Below are 22,880 nucleotides of genomic sequence, written 5' to 3'. Positions count from 1 at the left end.
TGAGGACCATTAATATCCACAGCAGATTGAATAGAAAACCTGCCATTAGATTTTGTTATTAGCCTGGCATGGACAAACATAAAAGCAAAAGGAAAGGTCACGGAGTCACCAAAATCACAGGGAGTAAACAATACCATAAAAGCCCTACAAATCTCAGAGGAATTTTGCCTGTAGGTGTCAAATTATCTTGCTCCACATTGGACAGACCAACTGACTAACATTGCTTTCCTTAGGGCTTGCCACCGGCAGGACAAAAAGAGCAAGGGCAGTTCAGCAGAGTCCATAATTATCAAACCGCACTGATAAAATCCTCTGAGAATAAGGTGCTGTGGTGTTGACACAGACAAGAGTATGCTGAACAGCAGGTGAAGAAAAGCGTACAGAGATAGCTAACTGAATACCTACATACACTTAAATATGTGTAGATTAAAAGCAACAAAGCAATTTTGTTGCATAACTGTGAAACGTTAAATGTTTATTTACCTAAATTGCATGTGTGTTCAATTAAAGGGAGTATAATACAAGAGTATGCATTATAACTAAAGTGTCATTGTAATTTAATGTTGACTGTAATTTCAGTATTGAAAGTAATTCCTGGATATCAGTAATATTTATATTTTATGCCCAAACTCTCAGTATGCCCACAAACTCTACCTGAATATGTGAATACCTCAGTTCCTGTTGGGCTCACACTAAGTTGCAGACTTTACTATAAGTACCTTTTTGGTTTTCATGTCAGTGTTCACGCTGGGCTTTACTTGGAGTTATACTGAGCTTAATTGCTAAAGTGTTTCTGCTCATGATGGCTGTTGGATTATCATCAACCTGTCCTCATTTTTTTCTCAATATTTATGCATGTGTATTGAAAAAGGAAACATCTTACTGTCTGTGGAGCAGCCAATATAATAATCAAAGAATACAAAAAATGTAATTTTACAAAGTCATAAATTATAACATGCAGTTATTACATATTTTAGCTCACTGCACAAGCACACAAATAGAATGACAGATAAATAAATCAGAAATGTTGTAGAAATATACAGAAAAATAGGCATGCATACGTGTATTTTCTGTAAATATGACAATTTGGTACAAAATAAACAAAAAAATACTATACTGCAGATGCAAAGCTACAGAGTACTGGAGGTTTTAAAAGTTTTTATAAAAGTAAGTAGGCTAATGTTCCTTATTTGACCAGGCAAGGCAACCACTAAAGCGTTTAAATACTACCACCTTCACTACTAACTTCTACTTTAATTATTAAGCCAACATCTTAACACTTTTATGCCTGTACATTAATTCATTTGAGATTAGGAGAACAATTGAATGTGGTTCGCTTCCAATTCTGCTAAAACCTCAACTCCCATGATGCCTTGTCCGTGCGTATGAAGAAACTACGATGACGTCAAATGTAGGTGACCACTATACAGTGCTGGGGGGGCTACGAAGATAGTTAAACAACTTTATATCCAAATAGTTTAGCAGTTGTATGAAACATTTCATTGGGTGCATTGACAGTATTAGCCTCAGTAAGTAGTCACTTAAATTTATAACAAGCGAATTGCTGCTTCATAATTGGACAAACGTGCTGATAGCACTATTAGCAATTAGCTTGCATGTACAGTAGCATGTGAGCTAGTCACACTTTGGTTTATGTTTTGATTAGCCCACTTATAAACCTGTTAGCTGTAACAATTAGCTCATAACAGTGGGTTAAACAGGAACATTTATTTTAAAGTGGTTGTTATTTCGCGGGTTGGACCTGGTAATGACGTTTACTTTGTGTTCACCTATTTTATATTCTGTGTTTAGGGCTTTATGTTATTGATAAAATCAAATATCAAGATTCTTAACCAATCAATACAATGTAAGTGATCAAACAGTATTTTCATATTGGTTATTTCAGACAATACGGATGAGAAAACTATTATTTCTAATGTGAATATAATAACCAGGCGGCAAGAGACATTATTCATCATTCATTGCACATTGATATTACTGAATCACTTAACTGTAAGGCAGTTTTTAAGACTAAGAAATATTGGATCAAGAAACAGCATAGATATCATATAAATTGGCGTTATCTAAAAGTAAATGTTACAGAATGTATTTTCTGTGGTAGAATTAGTAAATTGTCTGCAAGTTGTAAAATACAATCATCACTTTCCTCTGCAGAGCTCATAGAACAACACCCTGCAACTCAAAAGAAGAAAGGATGTCTTGGCTGTAGATCCTGCTTTGAACTCTGAGGCATTGATGATCCTCTCGTGAGCAGAACACACAATGCCCTACCACTGTGTTGCCTATGGATGCGGCAAAACTGCAGAAGATGGCGTGACACTGTTTAAATTCCCCAAGGACCTTGAGGAGTTTCACAAATGGGAGAAGCAGGTCCAGCGTACCCGCACCCAGTGGGTCGCCACACCCAACTCTCACCTCTGCAGCGACCATTTTGGCAAGGAGTACTTTGAGCCCAGACCATCCACAGGGGCTCTGAAGCTGAGGCCCGGAGCTGCTCCTACAGTGTTCGTCCGTCCGCACTGTTTCTCCTGCACTGGAGTGGGCTGTAGCAAGTGCCTGCCTGCTATCCAACACCGGGGCATTACAGCTGAGCCAAAAGAGCGTACCATAAGTGTGAGTTGTTGTTATCGTGGCTCAGAAAATGTCACTGCAGAGAGAAAGAGAGAGTTTGTGTCATTCTGAAAGCTTTAAACAAGCCTCTTGGTTGTTTACATGTGTGATGTCAGAGTCACATTCATGCTTTCTGTTTACCACTCTGTGTTTTTCTCTTCACAGGCAGAATGCAATGAAATGGCGCCCATTCAGTTTGATGACACTGATGGAGGAGGTGAGAAAGATCATCTGATAGGAGGAGGGGTGAAGCCGGGGGGAAAAAACAGAGAAGAACGACCAGGTGAGGTGCAAACAAGGAGACAAGAGAACAAGGGTTGAGAGACAAAATGTCACTTTTCTGTCTGTTCATTTAAATGCCATTTTAACATTGTTAAAGGGAGTGACGGAGTTAGATGATGTTTTATACAAAATGTATTTATTTATTTATCTTTACAGTGGTTTGTGAGATGTGTGGCACTACCGGCAATATTAGCACCTTCTTTTCGAAGACCAAACGTTTCTGCAGTATATCCTGTTCACGTTCTTATTCATCAAACTCCAAGAAGTCCTCCATACTGGCACGTCTGCAGGTGAGAAAAAGATGTGATGTTGCTGCCCACAAACCACACTGAATGATGAATTTGTTTGCTGCCTTGTAACATTTTGGAGTGGAGCTCTTCATACATACCTACTGGTGTTTGTTGTTATGACTTTACAGTCTTTCAGTTCACTTGTTTTCAAGAAGAGCTTTATTTTTCGCCCAAAAGCAAAAGTTTGTATTCTTTTGCATAATGCACATCACAATGTAAAACCATTATTTTCTTATACTGGGAAGATTTGCTGAGCATGCATCTGTTTTTGCCGCGACTCACAGCTTCATTTATTTGTTGAGTTAAACACACAAAGAGCAGGACAGTACAATCACACTCTCGTACTGTTGATCACTAAGCAGCACCAATGGGTCAATTGTAGTTAATTGCTTTGCTTAATTGAATAATTACATTAACTTTTTTATTTAGCCTCTGGGGGCAACAGCCAAAGTTTTGGGGCTTCCAGTGTAGCCAGCAGATATCATGGATGTATAAAGAGAACGGCGGATATCTGGATATCAGGATAACAAATATATCCGGATATCTGGGCCAAGACTTGTCTTCCATGCGCCGGCCATTGTTTACAGTCCGATTAGCAATCTTGGAACCCACCGGCTATTGTCTCACGATGATTTGAATGCAGATAAATTTAAAAAAGGCTAATAAAAAGCTCATCACTAGGGTTCTGAGACTGATAAAAAGATAAATCATCGTCAAACGATAGCTGGTGGGTTCAGAGATTGCATTTTGGCCAAAGCGTTCCGCCTCTTTTGCTCTCTCTACAGACCATGCAGTTTACCTGCATGCAACCAAAGCCCACTCAAACGCGATTGGTCAATATTACTCTGACTACAAACGGAAACCAGAACATTTCCGATACCCAAATCTCACTTATAGAGAAGCAGTGACAGGGTTGTCTCTGACATCTCCCTTCACTGGACTTCGTCCAGCTGTTCTTTATTTCCCAACTCATATCCTTCCTCTTGAGGCACAGACAGAAGCTGCCCTTCTCTTCTTTTTCTTCAAGCTCCTTCACTGTCCTCTTTACTACTAGCACTACTGCCGCTTTTGTTCCCATTCTTCTCAGAGGGTAGACTGTAGAGGCTCCTATAAAGCTTCTGCATTCTTCTTATATCATGTAGAAGTTCTGCGCATCCAGTACATGAGATCTTGGTCTTCTCGCTGATTTGTTGAGATTTTAAAATTTCAGGTGTACCTCACCAAGTTACAGGTTTGTGTGTGCTGTTCAAAGCCCCACAAAATTGAAATTTGAAACACATTAACATCCAGTTTGCCCCTTTTGTTTCCCCTTAAGTAGCTTTATGGTTGAAAAAATCATCTTATTCCACACTTTCAGACAGGATCATATATTCCCTCTAGGCTCTATAGGCTGCAACTAACAATTATTTTCATTATTGGTTAACCTACCAATTATTTTCTCAATTAATCAATTCATCTTAAATGTTAGAAAAATGTGACAAATATCCATCACAATTTCCTAAAGCCAAAGGTGATGTCTTCACGTTGATTGTTTTGTCTGACCAATTGTCCAACACCCAAAGATATTTAGTTGACTATCACATTAGGACAAAGAAAAGCAGCAAATCTGCACAATTGAGAAGCTGGAACTGGGAAAATAACTCAAATGGTTAATCGATTGTCAAAAACTTCTGTCACTTGACAGTTGACGCTAAATGATGTAATACACTGAGTGTAATGTTCAAATCCAAGACTCCACGTTTTTATGGCTGCACCATTACGTTTTTTATACAAATTTGGAAACCAAGAGACGTTGATGTTGAGTATATTACATTTATTAAGTTGTTGGTGTATAGTTATAGTTCGATAATTTATAATTACGAACAAATGGTGGCAGTATTTTGCAAAAAGCTGTCAACCGGTCGCCATTGCAGAAAAAAGGGGAAGAAGAAGAAGAAGACCGCGCTGGACTTGAACTCATTGTGCCGACCAGAGAGGCTGTCTGCGGGCGTGTCTGACTCTTTTTCACTCTTTAATTCAACGTCTGTATATTAAAACAAATGGTTCACACGTGTTGCGTTGATGCATGCTGCACCACAAAACGTCCGAACCTCGTCTTTCATCGGTTTCCACTCGGCGACCCAGAGAGACTGAGGCAGTGGCTGTTTGCGCTCAGCATGGATGTAAGCACTCCGCTCCACGCTCTCAGCAAGCTGTTCGTCTGCCAGAAGCACTTTCAGCCGGACGACTACTACGACTGCTCGGATCTGCCGAGCCGCCGGGCCCGGCTCCTCAAGGCCACCGCCGTCCCCACCCAGTTCAGAGCCACACACACCTCTGAGACAGGTGACCCCACCGCCGGTGTCATTTACCTGGATCAGCTGGTAGGTGATGGTAATGAGAAGATACTTTTTTTTTCTTTTTCTTCCCCCTTCTGTGACTTAGAGACAGGACAGCACCTGCAAAGCAACCAGTAATTAAAAAAGCAGAATTCCTTCAAATGTGAATGGTAATTAATGTTAAAAATCTGTTGCAGCAAGCTCAATATGAGATCACAGCAGCATTAAATATGGTTTTTAGATTTTTTTTTTCTCATTTTATTATTTATCTGAACTTTATTACTATTAACTTATAACTGAATTTTCTCTGAATTGACTGAATTTTGTCATTAAATGCAACATTTTTATACTAGGATCATTTTGTTGCACATTTGATTCAAACCAGAGCTGAAACGATAGAAATGTATTCCATAAATTGCACTACTTTATATTCATTGCACTACTGTTCTGCCCAGTCCAATTCATTATTGTACATATCCATCAGTATACTTCTGTGTATAATAATGCCATCTGTATACAATGTCCATAGTACCACTTGTAAAATATTTTCATAATACTGCTCTATCCTGCATTTATGCACACACTATATCCTGCACTTATTGCGCTTCTGGTTAGACCTAAACTGCATTTCGTTGCATTGTATTTGTACATGTGTAATGACAATAAAGTTGAATCTAATCTATTGGCAATAATTTTGATAATTGATAGTCATTTTTAAGAGAAGTTGACAACATTGACTGGTTCTGACTTCTCAAATGTGGATATTAGCTGGGGGGTTTTTGAGTCCCCTATGATAGTAAACTGAATGCCCATGAGTTTTGGACTGTTGGATGGACATAAGTTATGTCAAGACATCTACGTTTTTTGCTATTTTCTGACTTGTCATAGACCTAATGATACATTGATTAATTGAGAAGGTCATCAGCAGATTCATTGATAATGAAAACTATAGTTGTAATTTGTTGTGTGTGTTTTGCATGTTAAGAGTGGAAATATGTGATTGTATATATTACTAACATTCTTGGAAAACCTGGATATTGCAGTAAAGGGAAAAAAAATATTCGCCAGATTTTTCTTCCTGTGAGAAGTTTTGTAGGAAGAGAGGCTGCCTGGCAATGAATCTAGTCCCAAAGAGTTGTTTTGCCATTTTGAAGCTGCTACTGTTTTTCACTTTCTGTCTTCTCTTTAAATATTGGGACATGTAACCATAATTTGTAAATTTTCTAAAAGGTTTTCACCTTTCACAGCAGTTATTGGTTTCTGACTCAGTATTCTCCTCCCCCTGCAGTACATGCCAACAGTTTGAAATAAACAGTCATATGGCAAAATGTGCTACAACTTGCTTCAAGTGGTAAAATGGCCACAGAAATAAGGACAATGAGATGACTTCACACAATCTTTCTTTGTGCTTCTCTCTCCAGGGAAAGCCCCCCACGAAAAAAGCCACAGTGCTGAACAAGGTGAACAAAGCCCCTCCAGCCGCAACAGGACAGGATGGTGAGGGCCCTGAACACACACAAACACACACAGAAGTACACAGGGCATCTAAATGACTTTATTGCAGTACAAAATCAGATGACATACGGTCATTTACAGTATACTTGTAGTATATCTAGAGACAAGATACTAGGTCTCAACAGGGCCATACATTTTGTGTTTGGCCATTGACTAATCCTTTACTGGTATTTGGTGCTTGTTGGGGGATATTAGAAGCTGCATACAGTACATGTACACAAACATTATACAAAATCTTACTTAAGCTGTATGATTCCTCTATTCTTTCCATTCTGTAGCATCTGCTGCAAGTTTTGAGTGGGGCACCTACTTGGAGAAGGAAACCTCTCTGGCTGCATCAGTGTCCTGCTTCCCACACGTGAGTCCTACCTGCAAAGTGTAATTAGAAAGTGTTTTCTCGCACAGATAAATGTTCTGGGATTTATATGATTTAATATTGTTGTAGGGACAATTATGCCAGCTTATGAGAAAGTTTATTCTTGCACACACAGAGCATGAAAAATGTTACTCCAGCTCATGAATGTGAGGTGACCAACATTTGTTGGTAGCTAAGGCAACAGTTTGATACTACATAAATGAAGCAATAATTCACAAAAAATGTGGAAAAACTGACCCAACTACGATGTGAAAGGGGAAAAAAATTCAGGATTTACACGCTGTGGTCAGGAGAAGAATATCCAGCATATGAAGAAATAAATGCGGAGTACGTAAAACACCTCCCACCCGCAGGCTCCCCTGTGTGCTCACTGGGATGACATCGCCGTAGGGATGAAGGTGGAGGTCCTGAACACAAATGCAGTCCTGCCCAGTAAAGTCTACTGGATCGCTACTGTCATCCAGGTTGCAGGTGTGTACCTCTGTCTGTTTATTTCAGCAGGCCATTACAGCATGGAATTGACCAGTTGTCACATTTATTTTCTTATTCTTAATCAATCTTAAAGGTTCACTGTGGAGTTTTTGACCCCTTGTAGTGGTATGGATCTGACTAGGTCCCCGTTTTGTTTATCTCGTACATGCATTCTTGCACACGGGTGATACGTGATACATATTCCTGCCAGTGGTTTCACACTATTCCGTAACGCGGCAAGATATGCTGCAATTAACCAGCAAAGGCAGGGAAGAAGACGACTATCTAGTAAACATGGATGTAAACAATGCTGGGTTTAAAATACTAAAAACTCAGCTTTGCAAATGATTTATGTGGAGGGAAATTAATTCAATGATACACAAAATGCGTTTTGATGAGTAACAATGAATGTAAACATAAATTTGTTTGTTTACAAGAAAATTCCATAGGGCACCTTTTAACATCTATAACAAAACTAAATGCATAAAGCAGTATTCCCCCCGTCTCTTGTCTCCAGGATACAAAGTCCTGTTGAGATATGAAGGCTTTGAGCACGACAGCAGCCATGATTTTTGGTCCAGCCTCGTTTCGGGAGAGCTGAACCCTATTGGATGGTGCGCCATGACGAGCAAGCTGCTGGTGCCACCACAAGGTGAGGATTCACACTCAAGCCTGAACCACACTGCAATGCAAATACAGAACTGCATGACCATGGTCACAAGGCCTAACTGTGTTGCTAACTGTCATGCTTTTGTTGATTCTCTGGTTTATCTGCATGTTTTTCACTGCTTTTATTGTTGAGTGTATTTTCAATGGTTTCATTCTTAATGTCTGTCCTTTCAACTATTGCCTGCCTGACTACAGATGAAAATTAGCCTTTCTGGCAAACTCTGGCATATTTTCAGAAATGTTATTAATGTGCACTGTCCCTGTCAAATAACTAAACACTAATGCAAGCGAATAAAATAATTGCAAGGTTCAGTGGCTTCCTGATGGCATTAGGGCATACTGATGAATTTAAGTAGGTAATGATTGGTCTATATCATACATTTTAGCAATAGGATATGTTCTAATTTGACAAATGTGTGTCCATAGATGTGAAGCAAAACATCCCAGATTGGAAAGAGTATCTGATGAGGAAGCTGGTGGGTGCCAACACTCTACCTGTTGACTTCTACCTGAAGGTAAAACTGGATGCTGGCTGACACAATGATTTGGCTCATAAATGGTCACCCATCTGTCTTGAACATGTGAAGAGTATAATGATTTCAAATTAATTTAATGGTTTAATTTCACTGAATTAATTAAACACGTAATCAGCATTTCTGTCCCTTTGCCACCTTCCTCCTGTCCTCCTTACTAGTTGGCAGAGAACATGAAGACCTCTTTCAGAATAGGTATGCGTGTGGAGGTGGTGGACCCCAAACACGTGAGTCGGACCCGCGTGGCCATCATAGACTCGATTATTGGTGGCCGCCTGCGGCTGGTGTATGCTGACCAAAGCGATGCCCCAGAAAACGCAGTCTCTGATTTCTGGTGCCACATGTGGAGTCCCCTCCTGCACCCAATGGGCTGGTCCAACAAAGTGGGTCACACCATTAAAGCACTTGGTAAGGTCTAGGATTCAGTTTATCCACACATATGATTGATAGCATGCAATATAGACAGAAACACATAAATTTAGGTAGGAGAGGCTGCCAAACACACTGGTTTATTTACAGTAGGCCATTTGTGTTAAGACTCTCTACACTCCCATCCACCTTGACACATATGGTAGGTAAATAGATGAAACTAAATCTTTGCCATTAGTAATTTGTCACTTGCTGTGGCTGGTTTCTTCCCCCAGGTTGAGGAATACTTTAAACTGACAGGAATTACACATTTCATGCTTGTCTTGAACTGTCTTTTAACATTAAGATTTTTATTTTTTAATTACAGTAAAGAGTGTGGAAGCTGCTGCCAGTGGTTTGAGGGGTAACTGTGACAGTACATTCATGCTCTTTAAAAAGGTATGGAAATGTCAAATCAAATGAATTCAAAAAGCAGAAGTAGACGCAACAGCTGCTTTTGATTGTAACCCTTTTTTTATTACCACTGTGTCGTTCTATGGAAACCTTGACAGTAAATCCACATTTTGATAACTGCAATTTAGGAAATAATTCAGATGTTCTTTTTACAGACCTGTAGTCCTGTCCTTAGATGTGATGATATTTTCTTTTTTACACTCATTAGAGAGTTTAGCCTGCAACTGAATAAATATGTTGAAAGTAATAGAAATACTCTATAATCACATACTCACTATTTCATGGCAGTCGACGTCAGAGTGAAATGAGTGATAGGGAATTTTTGGCCATTGCTGATGTGACAATAACCTGCACTCGATACATATTGGAAGTCACACTCTACATAATGTTGCTTTAGCACAACTCTTGACAATCACTGTGTGATCTGCAGCCCAGGTTTGTCTACATGGAGGGAAGTTTCTTTGAGGAAGGAATGAAGCTGGAGGCCATTGACCCTCTTAACCTTGGTAGTATCTGTGTGGCCACTGTACACAAGGTAAGACAGCTATTTCTGGTTGGTTTGGTTTTGTGTGTTTGTCTAATCTTGATTAGACCTCATCGGACAGACTAGACTGATCTGCTTGAACAATTAGGTGGTTGTAAATTATATTACATTGGCAGCAGTCAGTTTTTTAAAAAAAATCACCTAGTTGGACCTTGTCTTAAACACACTAACTCCTACACTGTTGCCTCTGTGTCCTCGTTGTCTCTGACTCCGCCACCCTCCACTCCTCCCAGGTGCTGTTAGACGGCTACCTGATGGTGGGTATCGATGGCACCGTATCAAACAACGGCTCTGACTGGTTTTGTTACCACGCCTCATCTCATGCCATCCTTCCTGTAGACTTCTGTAAAAAGAACGACATCCCTCTCACGGTACCTCAAGGTAAATATAAACATGCCTATTCATTCAGCCTCTGCTTCAACTCACACTTTGTCTCCACCACTTGTGCACTTTCAGCTGGTACTAGTTTGCTTTACCATCCTGTTCTTGAAAGGTGTTGTCAATTTTTTGCCATGAAGACTATAGAAAATAACTCAAGCAGTATACCGTTAATGAAAGCACTTGTTTTCTCTGTCTTGGCAGGTTATGACTCTCAGACTTTCACCTGGGAGAAATACCTGAAGGAGACCAAAGCTAAAGCTGCACCGGCACGACTGTTCAATGCCGTAAGTCAGGAAGTCCAAACCTAGTGCAGCATTTGAAGTTGTACTCTTTAGCAACATATTAATGTGATCACACCCACAGTTTGCCTTAGTCACATCTTGAACATATCGGCATACCAAGATAATCACTTTCTGAACCCAACTGTAAATGTATACACCCAAGTACTAGGGGTGCAATCCGTCTATTCGTTTGTTTTGATTTGGTACAAAAACAAACTTCATCAAACAGCATATGAACCCGCAGTTTGTCTTTCTTCAGGACTATCCAGGTCACGGCTTCTCTCCCAACATGAAGCTGGAGGCGGTGGACTTGATGGAGCCACGGCTGGTGTGTGTGGCCACCGTGAAACGCTACGTGGGCCGCCTGCTGCTTATCCACTTCGACGGCTGGGAGGATGAGTTCGACCAGTGGATTGACCACCAGTCCCCAGACATCTACCCAGTCGGCTGGTGTGAGCTCATGGGCTACCAGCTCCAGCCGCCTCCTGGACTCGGTAAGCACCTCATTTAATGGCAATACCCCCGAGTTTGTTGTCGAGAGATGGGTTAATGCTAAGTCATCAGCTGGGCATCTGAGCCACTTTATTCTGATTGAAGTGCATGAACTGTAATTTGGATTATTGATGGAATGGACCAAATGAGGCAGAAAACTGTCCACCTTTCCATCACAAGTTTCCCCCCCTCTAACCTCTAGTGCTGTGTAGATGTTTTTGACCCTGTATAAAAGTTGTTTTAATAAAAAGGTGTTTCATTCTGTTTTACAGTTGATTTAATCGAAAACCAGGCAGCACAGAACAAGAAATGCAATGGGAAAAGGAGTAAGTTTGGATTCAAGTGTATATGGAGTCTTGTGTCTTGCCACATAAACCAGATTCATATTTAGTGTTTTCTTACATCTGATAGTTATAGAACTACTCTTTCACCTCCTTATTTTGCTTTCTATAGAAAAGAGGAACGCAAAGAAGAGGCTCTCTCAGGACCAAGCTAAAGATGATACTGGTCAGAAACCTGAGGTCGTTGACACTGACGTTCCTCCAGGGCTGGAAGGCCTCAGTCTTCCTCCAAAAATGCCTCTCATCCTGCCTAAGACTGAGCAAGAGGAGCAGGAGAGTAAGTGGACAAACTCATACAACATGCTGTTCACTTTTTCCTCATTTCTGTGAGATAATTTTGGTAATTTGCTGACTTAATTCTGTCTGTGTAGTCTTTGCAGTGCAGGTGAAAGTGGAGGAGGTGGAAATGGAGACCTCCATTGATCCTCCAGACAACCTTCAACAAGTCTCTCTGGGTATAATCAAACAGGAGGAGGGAGAGGAGCAGAGTAAGTCAGGACAACATCAGGCAGCAGAGCAGAACAGCTTGGAAAACGTATCGCATGAAAAGAAGGAGCAGAGTGAAACTGCAGCAGGAAGAAGTGAAGAGTGGGGAACACTGGAAGAGCGCTGTACCGGTGAAAGCAACATGCAGCAGAGTGAAACAAAAAAAGCAGTGGTGTAGAGAGGAGACAAAAGCTGGCCCAAGAGGAGGGGAGCCAAGGAGATGATAGTGCCATGGACGAAATTTCAGAGCAGGACACAACAGGAGATCCTGCAGGAATGGAGAGGTGAGACGAGTTTCTGCTTAAAGAAGGCAATGTGGCAAAGAATAAACTGATGGAAAACGACTGTAAAAAGACAAAATGAGACTGACAAAATGCAGGCTGGGATATTTAGAGCAAATAGAAAGGCACAACATCAGGAGGAAGAGCCTTTTAATTCCTGGTGGTTTAAAGTTATGATCCGTAAGATTTCAGTCTTGGTTGATTTAGCAACACGCATGGTAACAGCAAGTGCGGGCCCCAGAATATTGGGTGCAACCAAACAAACTAATGTTGTTTTAATAGAGAAGTCAGACAATAATAATTGCAAATGCGATTTAATACTACACACAGCGCGAGTAGTTTTCCACAGAACAATGGGGCACTATAATAGGACACGTGCAGCCTGTCGCCTGCTGCTTTCTCCATCTAACAGCTCACTGTGGAGGCTCCTACTTGTTCCATTGCTCCCTGCAATATTTAAAATGCATCCACAGTCAAAACGTTCCAAAATGACTGTTTTGTTTTGCACATGCTGTTTCTAAGAACAGTGGCAACCGTGGTGACAAATTCATTGTTTTCTGTGACTGCTTCACAATAAAAGCCACTCTGTTTTTCGCCAGATGAACACTTTTAATGTGATCTAGCAGCAGTAGGAAATGGTGGGTTTGCATTAGCATTAACTTAATACAGCCCAGATACGGCTGTGGGAGACTGAACAGTAAACAGTGAGGCAGATATTTTTGAGATAAAATTACAAACACTAACAGTGGATTACATGCAAGCATGTTTCCTGTGAATCTGTTTGGCTTCGATAGACAATTTGAATCCAGAGCAAGAATGGTGGACTCCGCCACTACCAATTTAAAAACTACTATATAGAGAATTATAGAATATAAATGCACAGAATAGCTATTGCTGAAAAATGCTGATCATAAATAGTATTAAAAACAGGGTTTGATTTTATGAAAATCTTAAGGGTCATTACTTTAAATATTTTATACACCTTAATGACAACATGCATGTGGATCACAATGACCAGCTTAGCCAGTTTTAAAACTACCTCACTTCCTCTATGTTGTAACACAAACCTGTAAATATGACTCTGAAGGTCTTAATGTTTGATCATTCTGGTTTGACACTGCATACAAGTGTTTGTTGTATTTTATTTTTTCCTGTTTTATATCCACATGTATTCTTTTTTGTAAATATGAAATCATTGATTTAAAAAAAATACTGTTCCTCAACTTGCTGATTTGAATGTTGTCTCAAGGTATCTTTACAAATGGGACTTGAAATTCAGTGAATTGAGTACATTCTACAGTTGTGGTTTAGTGGTTAAGGATAAGTAGCTTAAAGCCAAAAACATTTTCAAGCAAGTAACAAGCTAATGACATTCACTTCAAGATGCTAAAACGTCCAACAGAGCTGCTGAGGAGCCTGATAAGATGGAATGTGTATCTAATGCTGTGAATGTGAACCAGGGCAGTGCTGACAAAGAGCATATGTGCTCAGTGTAGGTTCCCTGGATGATAAAAAAATAAAATAAAAATTGTTTTGACCTTTTTTAACACTGTATTGATTAGACAGCAAAGAGGAGAAAAAAAAAACTGGCTGGCAGGAGATGTGAAACAGCATCAACATCTACAGCTTTTAAAGTCAGCAGAGGTTAGAGTTTTAGAGAGTTAAATCCATGGTTTAACCTCAATCTTCAACCGTTGCCAGTTTAGTTGTCTCAAAACATCAGTACAAAAGGCAGCAGGTTCAGGCCATGCTGCGTCTCTTGGTGGTTTTCTTGGCTGCTGCTGGTTTTGTGTTGGGACTTTTGCGAAGTTTGGATTTGGCTTTGAGTATTTTGACCTGCTGAAGGCCGTTGAGGTGCATTGGTTTGGGTTTGGTTGCCTTGGGTGCCTTGGCGGGCTTTGGGGTGACGGCAGAGGGGAGGCTCTCGCCTCCGGGGCAGGCTTTGAAGATGTGGACGTCCTTGACCCTGCGACCCTTCAGCTCAGGGGGATTGGCACAGGTGGCCCGTACCTTCAGGTTGACTTTCTCAATCCACCTAGATGAAGAGGAAAGATGTTATTTTATTAAAAATAGTAAACCATCTCAAATGAGGAACTAGTGTTACTAGTAGCTAAAATATAATAAGGACGTAGCCACAACTGAAATGTAATTAAGTGTTCCCGCTGTATTTAAGGTTCTAGATTTTATGTTATTGGGTCATAGGGTGTAATATATAATTTGTGGGCCTTTAAAACTAATCATGTAATGGTAAAGAATCATCCCAGATAAAAATACATTATTTTAGACACAAAACAAGCTTTGCCCTGCTTTGGAGGAGCTGAAGAAATGTTCAGACTTTAGAAAATCCTGTTGGTCAAACCTCAATCATTTCTCACTACACTGTGCTGTAATTGTCTTACATGCGTAACGGCAGCAGAGGGCAGTCACACATCAGAGGGTTGTCGGCGAGGTTGATGACCTCCAAAGAAGTGAGAGGGTGGAGGTTAGGCACCTCCTCCAGCTGGTTGCCCTCCAGGAAGAGACTCCTCAACCCTGGACCCAGACCTGCCAGGGAGTTCTGTGACATCTGGAGCACAAGAGATCACATCAGAGATTGTTAAATAACCTCAGTGGAATGATTAGTTGCTGATCCTAAGATCTATCTGGAGTCCAGCTTTTTAGTACTAAAGTTTTAATTTTGATGAGTAAATGGGCAGGTTAGAGAAAAATACCATGAAGGCATGAAGAGAAAGGTCTAGGCTGCTGTTGGAAAGTGTGACTGGTAGCTCACATCTAGAGCCCGCTCACCTTCTCCAGTCCCATGTTATCCAGATACAGCTCCTTCAGTGACCTCTGCAGTGGTCTAAAAGCATTTGGCCCCACCCAGCGAATTGAATTCCCAGATAGCCTCAGGTCTCTGAGGTTTCCTGCCTTGCTCAGCGCTTCAGTGGGCACCTCCTTCAGCTTGTTCCCTCCCAGGTGGAGTGTGTCAAGGTCATTGGCCTGGTCCAGACCCCTGGGTGACACATGATCAATGGCGTTCCCAGTGAGGTAGAGGGCTCTGAGGCCCTCAGCTCCGGTCAAGATGTCGGGCTGCAGCTTGGTGATGGCGTTATTCTCCAAATGAAGCGCCAGCAGGCTGGGCACCAGTTTAAAGGCTCCTTTAGGGAAACCGGTGAAGCGGTTCTTCTCCAGGTGGAGGTAAGTCAGCTGAGGGAGGCCTGGGGATTTAGATGATAGAAATTCGATTTGTGTATTAAGACACAAGTCAGAATAATGCTACAAAGTCCTTTTCTACAAATTAAAATTTAGCATTAATAAGACCTTTAAAGGCGTCAGGGCTGAGAGAAGTGAGGTCATTCTCTGACAGGTACAGGTAGATCAGTCCCTTCATTCCACTGAAAGCCCCGCCCTCCACATCCACAATCTTGCAACGTTGCAGATGTAGGGACACGACCTGGGCAACACCGGGGAAGCTGTTGCTAGGGATGTAGTGGAAGTGGTTGCCACGCAGGTCAAGGAGACGCGTGTTGGGAGAGAAACCCAGAGGAATTTTGGTATGACCGCGGTTCTCACATGAGGAGTGGTGCGTCTCAGCCTGAAGACAGGGAGGTAATGGACAGAGGGGACAAAGACACACGCAGTGCCAGCAATAATCATATTCTTTTCCACTCTCCCTTGGAATGCATACATACACACTCAGCTCTCCTGACACTACCAAACTTGCCATTTGGTGCACCATTTTGTATAATCATATGTTTTTCTTTTTTAAGTCTCACACACCAGTGGTTCACAACCCTTTGACAGCAATGACTACACAGTTTGTATATGTCTATACGTAGGTTGCAAGCAGTTCAACAAAATAGTTATGTTTCCTTCTCGGGTTGTTCCATTTGAACAGTTTTTAGAAGCCCGAAGAGGAACATTCTAAGCATCTCGCAATAAAAAGTTAATTTTTTAAAAAGTCAGGAAAAATTTACATAACTTGGGTTTCAAAAATGTTTTTTTCCTTATTTCCAATCATATAGTGACCCCTTAGATTTACCTTACGAACAACTGGAGGGTCCCAACCCCCAGGTTTGGAACCATTGTCATATATGACAATTATATGTTGACTTTTTTTTGTCCCATCTACATACTTCTTTCCTGTTTTATTAGTCATTTGTATGTACAAATCAAATAAACCTGAAGCTCAACTACAAAACATTTTGTGAAGAATGTGTTAGGGCAAACTTTAAAAAAACTAAACAAATGTTAGTGGTGGTGGTAGAATCTGTGATAGTAATGGCAGCAGAAAACTGACCCAAAGGAAGACTAACTTTTGCACAGTGGCCACTGTGGTTACAAGTGACAATTATGGAAAAATAGTGAATGCTTAAAACATAGTTTAAGAGTAGAACAATTAGAGAAGAGTCAGTAACACAGCAATATTTATCATTAGCCACCATAAGCTACTGGTCATAGCAGATCAAGTAAAGCTGTAGCAGCAGAACCTCTGAATGTTGAATTGAACAAAGGATGTGTGTTATTGCTTATGTTCAACTTTTCATTTGGAAGTGGAAGTTAACCGTCATTTCTAAATACTGCTATTGAAGGAAAATCTACCCTGAAACTTACCTTTACACTTTTATTTTTTATTTCCATGGATAGGCTAACTGGAAATAGTATTTGACATGACATTGTGATAAGGTATTCCAATCAGCTACAATGGTGTTGTGTTTCAGAGATAAAACATTGCCGATTAAAGGAATAGTTCGAAATATGCTTACAGTACTCACTTTCTTGCCAAGAGTTAGACGAGAAAATCGATACCACTCTCATGTCTATGGGCAATATATGAAGCTACAGCCAGCAGGCGATTAGCTTAGCTTAGCATAAAGACTGGAAGCAGGAGAACACAGACCTTGCTCTGTCAAAACTTTAAAAAATCTGCCATCCATCCAGCACCCCAAAATTACTAACTATTTACTATTTTTTTTATTGGTAGACGCCAGAGAAACAAGAGGAGAGTGGTGTGCTGCTGAAAGCGACTCTGTTGAGGCCCTGATGGACAATGAATGATAACCAAAATGCTTAAGGGATGAAGGATAAGTTTCTGTCTCCATCTACAGTATGTGTTAGCCTAAAAGAACTGAAACCAACACTGAGCCAAGTGCACAGTTGTTGACACGAGGAGAGTAAATCGCAAAACTGTGTCTCCCTGGAGTCCAACTTCATATACCCCACTCACCTCACAGGCACAGTTAGCAGGACACTTGACCTTGTTCTCTGGCTCTTCAGTGGGTGGTGGCGTGATCCTTGTTGCCTCCTCCAACTCTGCCTTCAACATGGCCTCCTGGCTCTGACAGCGCAGCTCGGGAGGGTAAACGGCCTCCAGGTTCTCTCCTGACAGATGGGCCGGTCCTCCACATGTCCCCATTAGCTTCACCTTGCTACGGATCGCCCACTCCCTGTAGTGAGGTAAAAAACAAAAAATACAAAGAGAGATTGGAGATTAGTACCTTTTTGGTTGACGGAACTGTGGCCTAGATGTCAGCCATCGGTTCAAAATCCACAAAGATCTGCTGTACCTGAGTGGGCGCAGGTAGCAGTTGCAGTAGATGGGATTCCCAGCCAGGTTGAGGCGTGCCAGCTTGGGTGACCCTTCAGAAAAGGGCTGGATGACACGCAGCTGGTTATAGCTGATGTCCAGGTGAATGAGGCTGGGAGATTTCGATACGGCTGTGTTGGCCAGGTCCTGCAGGGACATGTGGTCCAGGAAGAGGTGGGTCAGTTTGGCCATGGACACCACCTCCTCTCCGAGGTAAGTCATTGGGTTGTAGCTCAGATCAAGACGGGTCACCTCTGGCAGTCTGGATACAGAGAGGGAGAGGTGTGGAAAATTAGGATGTTTATTACTTGAATATTACATTACATTATATTATTATATTAGAGGGATCAGATCTGATGTTTGCAGGTGTTTTCCCTCCAAGGCACCAGGCAACTGAGATTAACCAGCGTCTTCTAGCCTTGCTAGCAGCGGTCCACCGCTTTGGTCCAGACTGAAATATCTCAACAACTACTGGATGGATTGCCATGAAATTTGGTAGAGATATTCATGCCCCCCTCAGGATAAATTCTAATAACTTTGGTGATGCCCTGATTTTTAGGGCGCCATCATCACGTTTACCACCAAATACCTGCAGAACCTATGACATTCTCATCAGCCTCAGCTGTACTTTGTAATTAATGCTAATTAGCAAATGTTAATTAGCACTATTAGCATGCTAACACTCTGAACATGGTAAACATTTCTGCTAGGATTATCAATGTGAGCATGTTAGCATGCTGACGTTAGCATTTAGCTCAAAGCAGCACTGTACAGCCTCACAGAGCTAACAAAGCTGTAGACTCTTAAGTTTTATTTGTTCAAAGAGTCAAAACTAGTACTTCCCCACCTCACAGCAATTTGTTTTTTATTAAAATATTAGGAGTTTCTCATTAGAAAGTAGATTTACTGTCCACATGAGAGCTCTGTGTAACTCTGTAGCAGAACACAGATGACACTAACTACAACATAGTGTCATATTTATCTATGCCCTACCTGGTCATGGTGTCAGTGGGGAAGAATTGCAGCTCGTTGTGGTCCAGACTGAGACGGGTGAGTGTGAACAGACCAGCGAAGGCCTCAGTGTCCAGGTAGTTCAGAGAGTTGTGACTAAGACGAAGCCATTTGATGTTCTGCAAGCCCTGGAAGGAGAAGAGGTCGGCTATTTGATTCATGTTCCAACAACAGGAGACATTTCTGTATTTCTTTAAACTATCTTGTCAGTTCGCAATTTTGAGGTATTTTGTGTGTGTGTGTGTGTGTGTGTGTGTGTGTGTACCTGGAAGGCCATGTTGGGGATGTAGACTAGCTGGTTGTGTGTAAGGGAGAGCAGGTTGAGGAAGCCGAGCTGAGAGAAAGCTCCAGGCTGGATCTCTTCCACACGGTTACGGTCAATCATAAGCTGCTTCAGCGAAGACAGGCCGTCGAATGACTCCTGGACTCACAAAAGACAAAGGAAGACATAACATTTTTACCCTGCTGTGCTGAAAATGTTAGGGGGGTGGATGATGGGATAAAATGATGGTTGTGAGAACTGGATCTGCGTGTGCGTGACGACCTGGTAGAGGATCTCAATGTTGTTGGTGGCCAGGTTGAGGAAGACCAAGCGACCGAGGCCGCGGAAAGCCCCCTCCTTCACCCTACGGATGTTGCAGCGCTGCAGCGACAGGTGAGTCAGGTAGGGAGTGTGTTTGAAAGCCCCTGTAGGAAGTTCCTGGATGTCATTGCCTCGAAGATCTAATTTCACAGTGATCTATGAAGAAAGGGGGATCACATATTAGATGGAACAAGATGGGAACTAAATGTACTACAGAAATGTCGGTATATGTGTGTGAAATAAAAGACCTCATCAACAGTGGGAGGAACTTGGGTCAGGTTCTTGTTGACGCAAGTCACAGTGAGCTGGATCTGGTCGCAGACGCACTGCTGCGGACATTTTGCTGTGTGTGCCGCAGGGATGCAGAGGAGCAGCAGGCTGAGCAGCAGGGTGTCCGGACAGAGCTGGGAGTACATCTGAGAGGGGAAATAACAGCATTTACTTCATTTACACTATTGTATGTGGTAGAAATTCATGGTTAATAATCTTCACTGAGACTGCTCTTGGCCAGTGGCACAGTAAATAAAAAAAAAAGAGATTTTTCTATTGACACCCAAAAGGCCAAGCCACCGACAACTGGCTGCTGTTTTGACTTCTTTAAATGTGAGTACCCTAATAGATCCACCACTCGCCTGTTCATTCACTCACTCACAGTTAACTTATTTGGCCATGGCAGTATCTACATAGGAAACACTGAATCAACATCATTCACTCTTGTACCATCTGCAGACTGCTGAACTGTGTACAGTGCTTCACATCTATGATGAAATGAACTGTTTCAGCATTAAATGTCCTTGTATAACTTTCCTAATGATTACCTCTTGTACAAAATCTGCTGGCCTCTCTAACATTAATCAAACTTATTCATATAACTTAGTTATAGTCATCTAAATTAGTTTAATACTATATGGCGGGTGGGCCTCGTGTAGGACCCCAGACCTTCTCTGGCTTAGAGCCACTGTTTTGTACATATATGTAGTCAAGTGGAAAGTAACTAAGTACATTTGCTCTGAAGTACTGAAGTTAAGCACAATTTTGAGGTGCTTGTTACTTGAGTATTTCCAGTTTATGCTACTTATACTTCTACTCCACTACATTTTAGAGGGAAATATTGTACTTTTTACTTAACTACATTTTGACAATTATAGATACTTTTCAGATTCATGTTTTACATAAAAAATACAATGCAAAGTTAAAGATTAAACCAGTGGTTTCCAACCTTGTTGGCTCGCGAAGCCCTAAAAAAGGGGCCCCTTGTCAAGTTTCATCAAAGAGACATTTTCCCTCTAAACCTCTCAGATGGTTTCATTTAAATAAATGTCCGAGGTCCAAAGAGAAAATTATTTAAAATTTCATACAAAGAATCAAAGAAGAAAATGAATGCAGATTTGTGAAGCAGAACTTTGTTTTGTCTTGTTTCCAACCTGATGCATCATCTCACAAACCCCAAGATTTATCTTGTGACACTTTAGAAGGGGTCCCGACACCCCTTTAACTCAATTCAAACTGTACTGGAGAAAGGTGTGTCACATTGTATTGCATTTCCTAACTAAAGCTCAGTTTGACAAAATATATCTCCATCATTCTGAACTTGTGGGGATTAGTGTTATTTTAGTCAGATTGGGCTGCTCTAGTCCTCACTGGAATGCCTTAAAACCACATTCCCGTGTCGGATCAACAGTCTTGATCCGCAGGAATGGACATGAAAAGCTTCACAACTCCACACTTTGAAACTTGGAGTCTCAAAATGTTGACACGGTGAAATGCCTAAACCTTTCTGTCAAAACTGCTGTACCAAACCCTACCGGAGATGGACCTGACAGAGACCCACGACTGCATAAATCAGAGAAAACGCGGTTAAATTTCATGAATTAATTTGTGTTCACTTGAAGTCAACTGTTGCATGGAAGTCAGGCTGACTACAGTATATGAAGAACCTTGATAGTTTATCAGCATACCACGTTTTGTTCCTGAGACCCCTGAATAGAGAGGGGCCAAGAAACTAGAGACGCAGGAATTTTCTCCGGCCGGACTGTTTGTCCGCGTCCCCCCTGGAATCAACAGTCCCGACCGCAGAGGAGCTGCCGTGCCGACCGCGCACAAAGACGCACAGTGTCTTTCCCTGGCGGTGTCGTGCCAATATGCGTTTCCCCCTGAAAAAAATGTGTCCCCTCGCCAGTGACTGTGAGAAAACTACTCTCAATCGGCTCGGAATGCTTTTACCAGAAATTACCTTGCAACATTTTTTTCCCCTATTTTCAACATTAGGCTATATTAATGTTCTGTCCTGTGCGTAAATAAGGATGTTGATTTAATGAAGTTTTGGGAATGACAAAAAGCTGCAATATTATCATTTGGAAAATACCAGCTATTGGTATTTGTTCAGTTTCCGGACTTAATGACAACCAAGAAAATATGATGCATTCAGTGAGATCAAATTTGAACATATTTTCCTTTCTGACGCTAAATAGCGCAAAATAGAACAAAGCGTGTCCACATGATTAGATAATTGGGTATTGCACTTTCAATTTTTATTTTTTTGTGTTCAAGTGGTCATCTGCTACTATTACAATCACTCGAATAAAAAGGTATGTGTTTGAGTTCCTAACATTCTAGTATTTACAGTAAGTAAAGGAATCCATTTTACGCACGGACTCACCGTGGTTTCGTCGTGGTTCCGTCCAGCTGCTGGTCGTTTACTGGCCGCTGACTCTCTCACGGTCTCTGCTCCCTCTGCTGCTCTTCCCCCGGCTGTCCCCCATCCAAAACAAACTCCGTTTATCCCTTCATTCACTGATACTCCGCCCCGACAAAAACACACACACACACCTCCAACTTCCACCTCTAGAGTCCCACTGCTCCGATGAGCCTGTTAAAGGAATAGTTCGCTTCAAAATGAAAAGTTATTTAGCCATTTCACCTTATTGCAATGTCTGTTCAATCTCCACTGAAGTTGGAAGATTCATCTCAGCTTTCTTATTCTGTTTACAGCTTCCCAAGTCCA

The 22,880-nt window shown here is 41.4% G+C and overlaps 2 protein-coding genes across 5 annotated transcripts; one reads left to right on the top strand and one right to left on the bottom strand.

Annotated features, from left to right (window-relative positions):
- Window positions 1–1,298: 1,298 nt before the first annotated feature.
- l3mbtl2 (L3MBTL histone methyl-lysine binding protein 2) lies at window positions 1,299–14,255 on the top strand. 4 transcript variants are annotated; one of them, XM_044178983.1, is made up of 19 exons: window positions 1,450–1,529; window positions 1,813–1,867; window positions 2,176–2,634; window positions 2,797–2,914; window positions 3,070–3,203; window positions 6,943–7,018; window positions 7,315–7,394; window positions 7,766–7,883; window positions 8,401–8,535; window positions 8,979–9,067; window positions 9,247–9,493; window positions 9,822–9,892; window positions 10,338–10,442; window positions 10,685–10,832; window positions 11,034–11,116; window positions 11,373–11,607; window positions 11,878–11,931; window positions 12,059–12,223; window positions 12,318–14,255. In XM_044178983.1, the coding sequence occupies exons 3-19, from the start codon at window positions 2,284–2,286 to the stop codon at window positions 12,608–12,610; spliced, it is 2,502 nt and encodes an 833-aa protein (XP_044034918.1). In that variant the 5' UTR covers window positions 1,450–1,529; window positions 1,813–1,867; window positions 2,176–2,283; the 3' UTR covers window positions 12,611–14,255. The 4 variants fall into 4 exon arrangements, with proteins under 4 accessions (XP_044034920.1, XP_044034919.1, XP_044034918.1 ...); XM_044178985.1 differs by lacking the exons at window positions 1,450–1,529; window positions 1,813–1,867 and adding an exon at window positions 1,299–1,411; XM_044178984.1 differs by lacking the exon at window positions 1,813–1,867 and having other exon boundaries at window positions 1,404–1,529.
- On the bottom strand, window positions 13,302–22,872 carry chadlb (chondroadherin-like b). Its single transcript, XM_044178988.1, has 11 exons — window positions 22,536–22,872; window positions 20,125–20,292; window positions 19,838–20,032; window positions 19,559–19,714; window positions 19,276–19,421; window positions 18,263–18,544; window positions 17,923–18,142; window positions 16,017–16,290; window positions 15,501–15,913; window positions 15,113–15,279; window positions 13,302–14,748 (listed from the first exon to the last, which is right to left on the bottom strand). The coding sequence occupies exons 2-11, from the start codon at window positions 20,290–20,292 to the stop codon at window positions 14,454–14,456; spliced, it is 2,316 nt and encodes a 771-aa protein (XP_044034923.1). The 5' UTR covers window positions 22,536–22,872; the 3' UTR covers window positions 13,302–14,453.
- Between the last annotated feature and the right edge of the window lie 8 nt (window positions 22,873–22,880).

The sequence above is a fragment of the Siniperca chuatsi genome, linkage group LG20 (genome assembly GCF_020085105.1).
Source record: "Siniperca chuatsi isolate FFG_IHB_CAS linkage group LG20, ASM2008510v1, whole genome shotgun sequence".
NCBI lineage: Eukaryota > Metazoa > Chordata > Actinopteri > Centrarchiformes > Sinipercidae > Siniperca > Siniperca chuatsi.
Note: the sequence above shows the minus strand (reverse complement) of the source record. Positions and strands in the feature narration are given on the sequence as shown.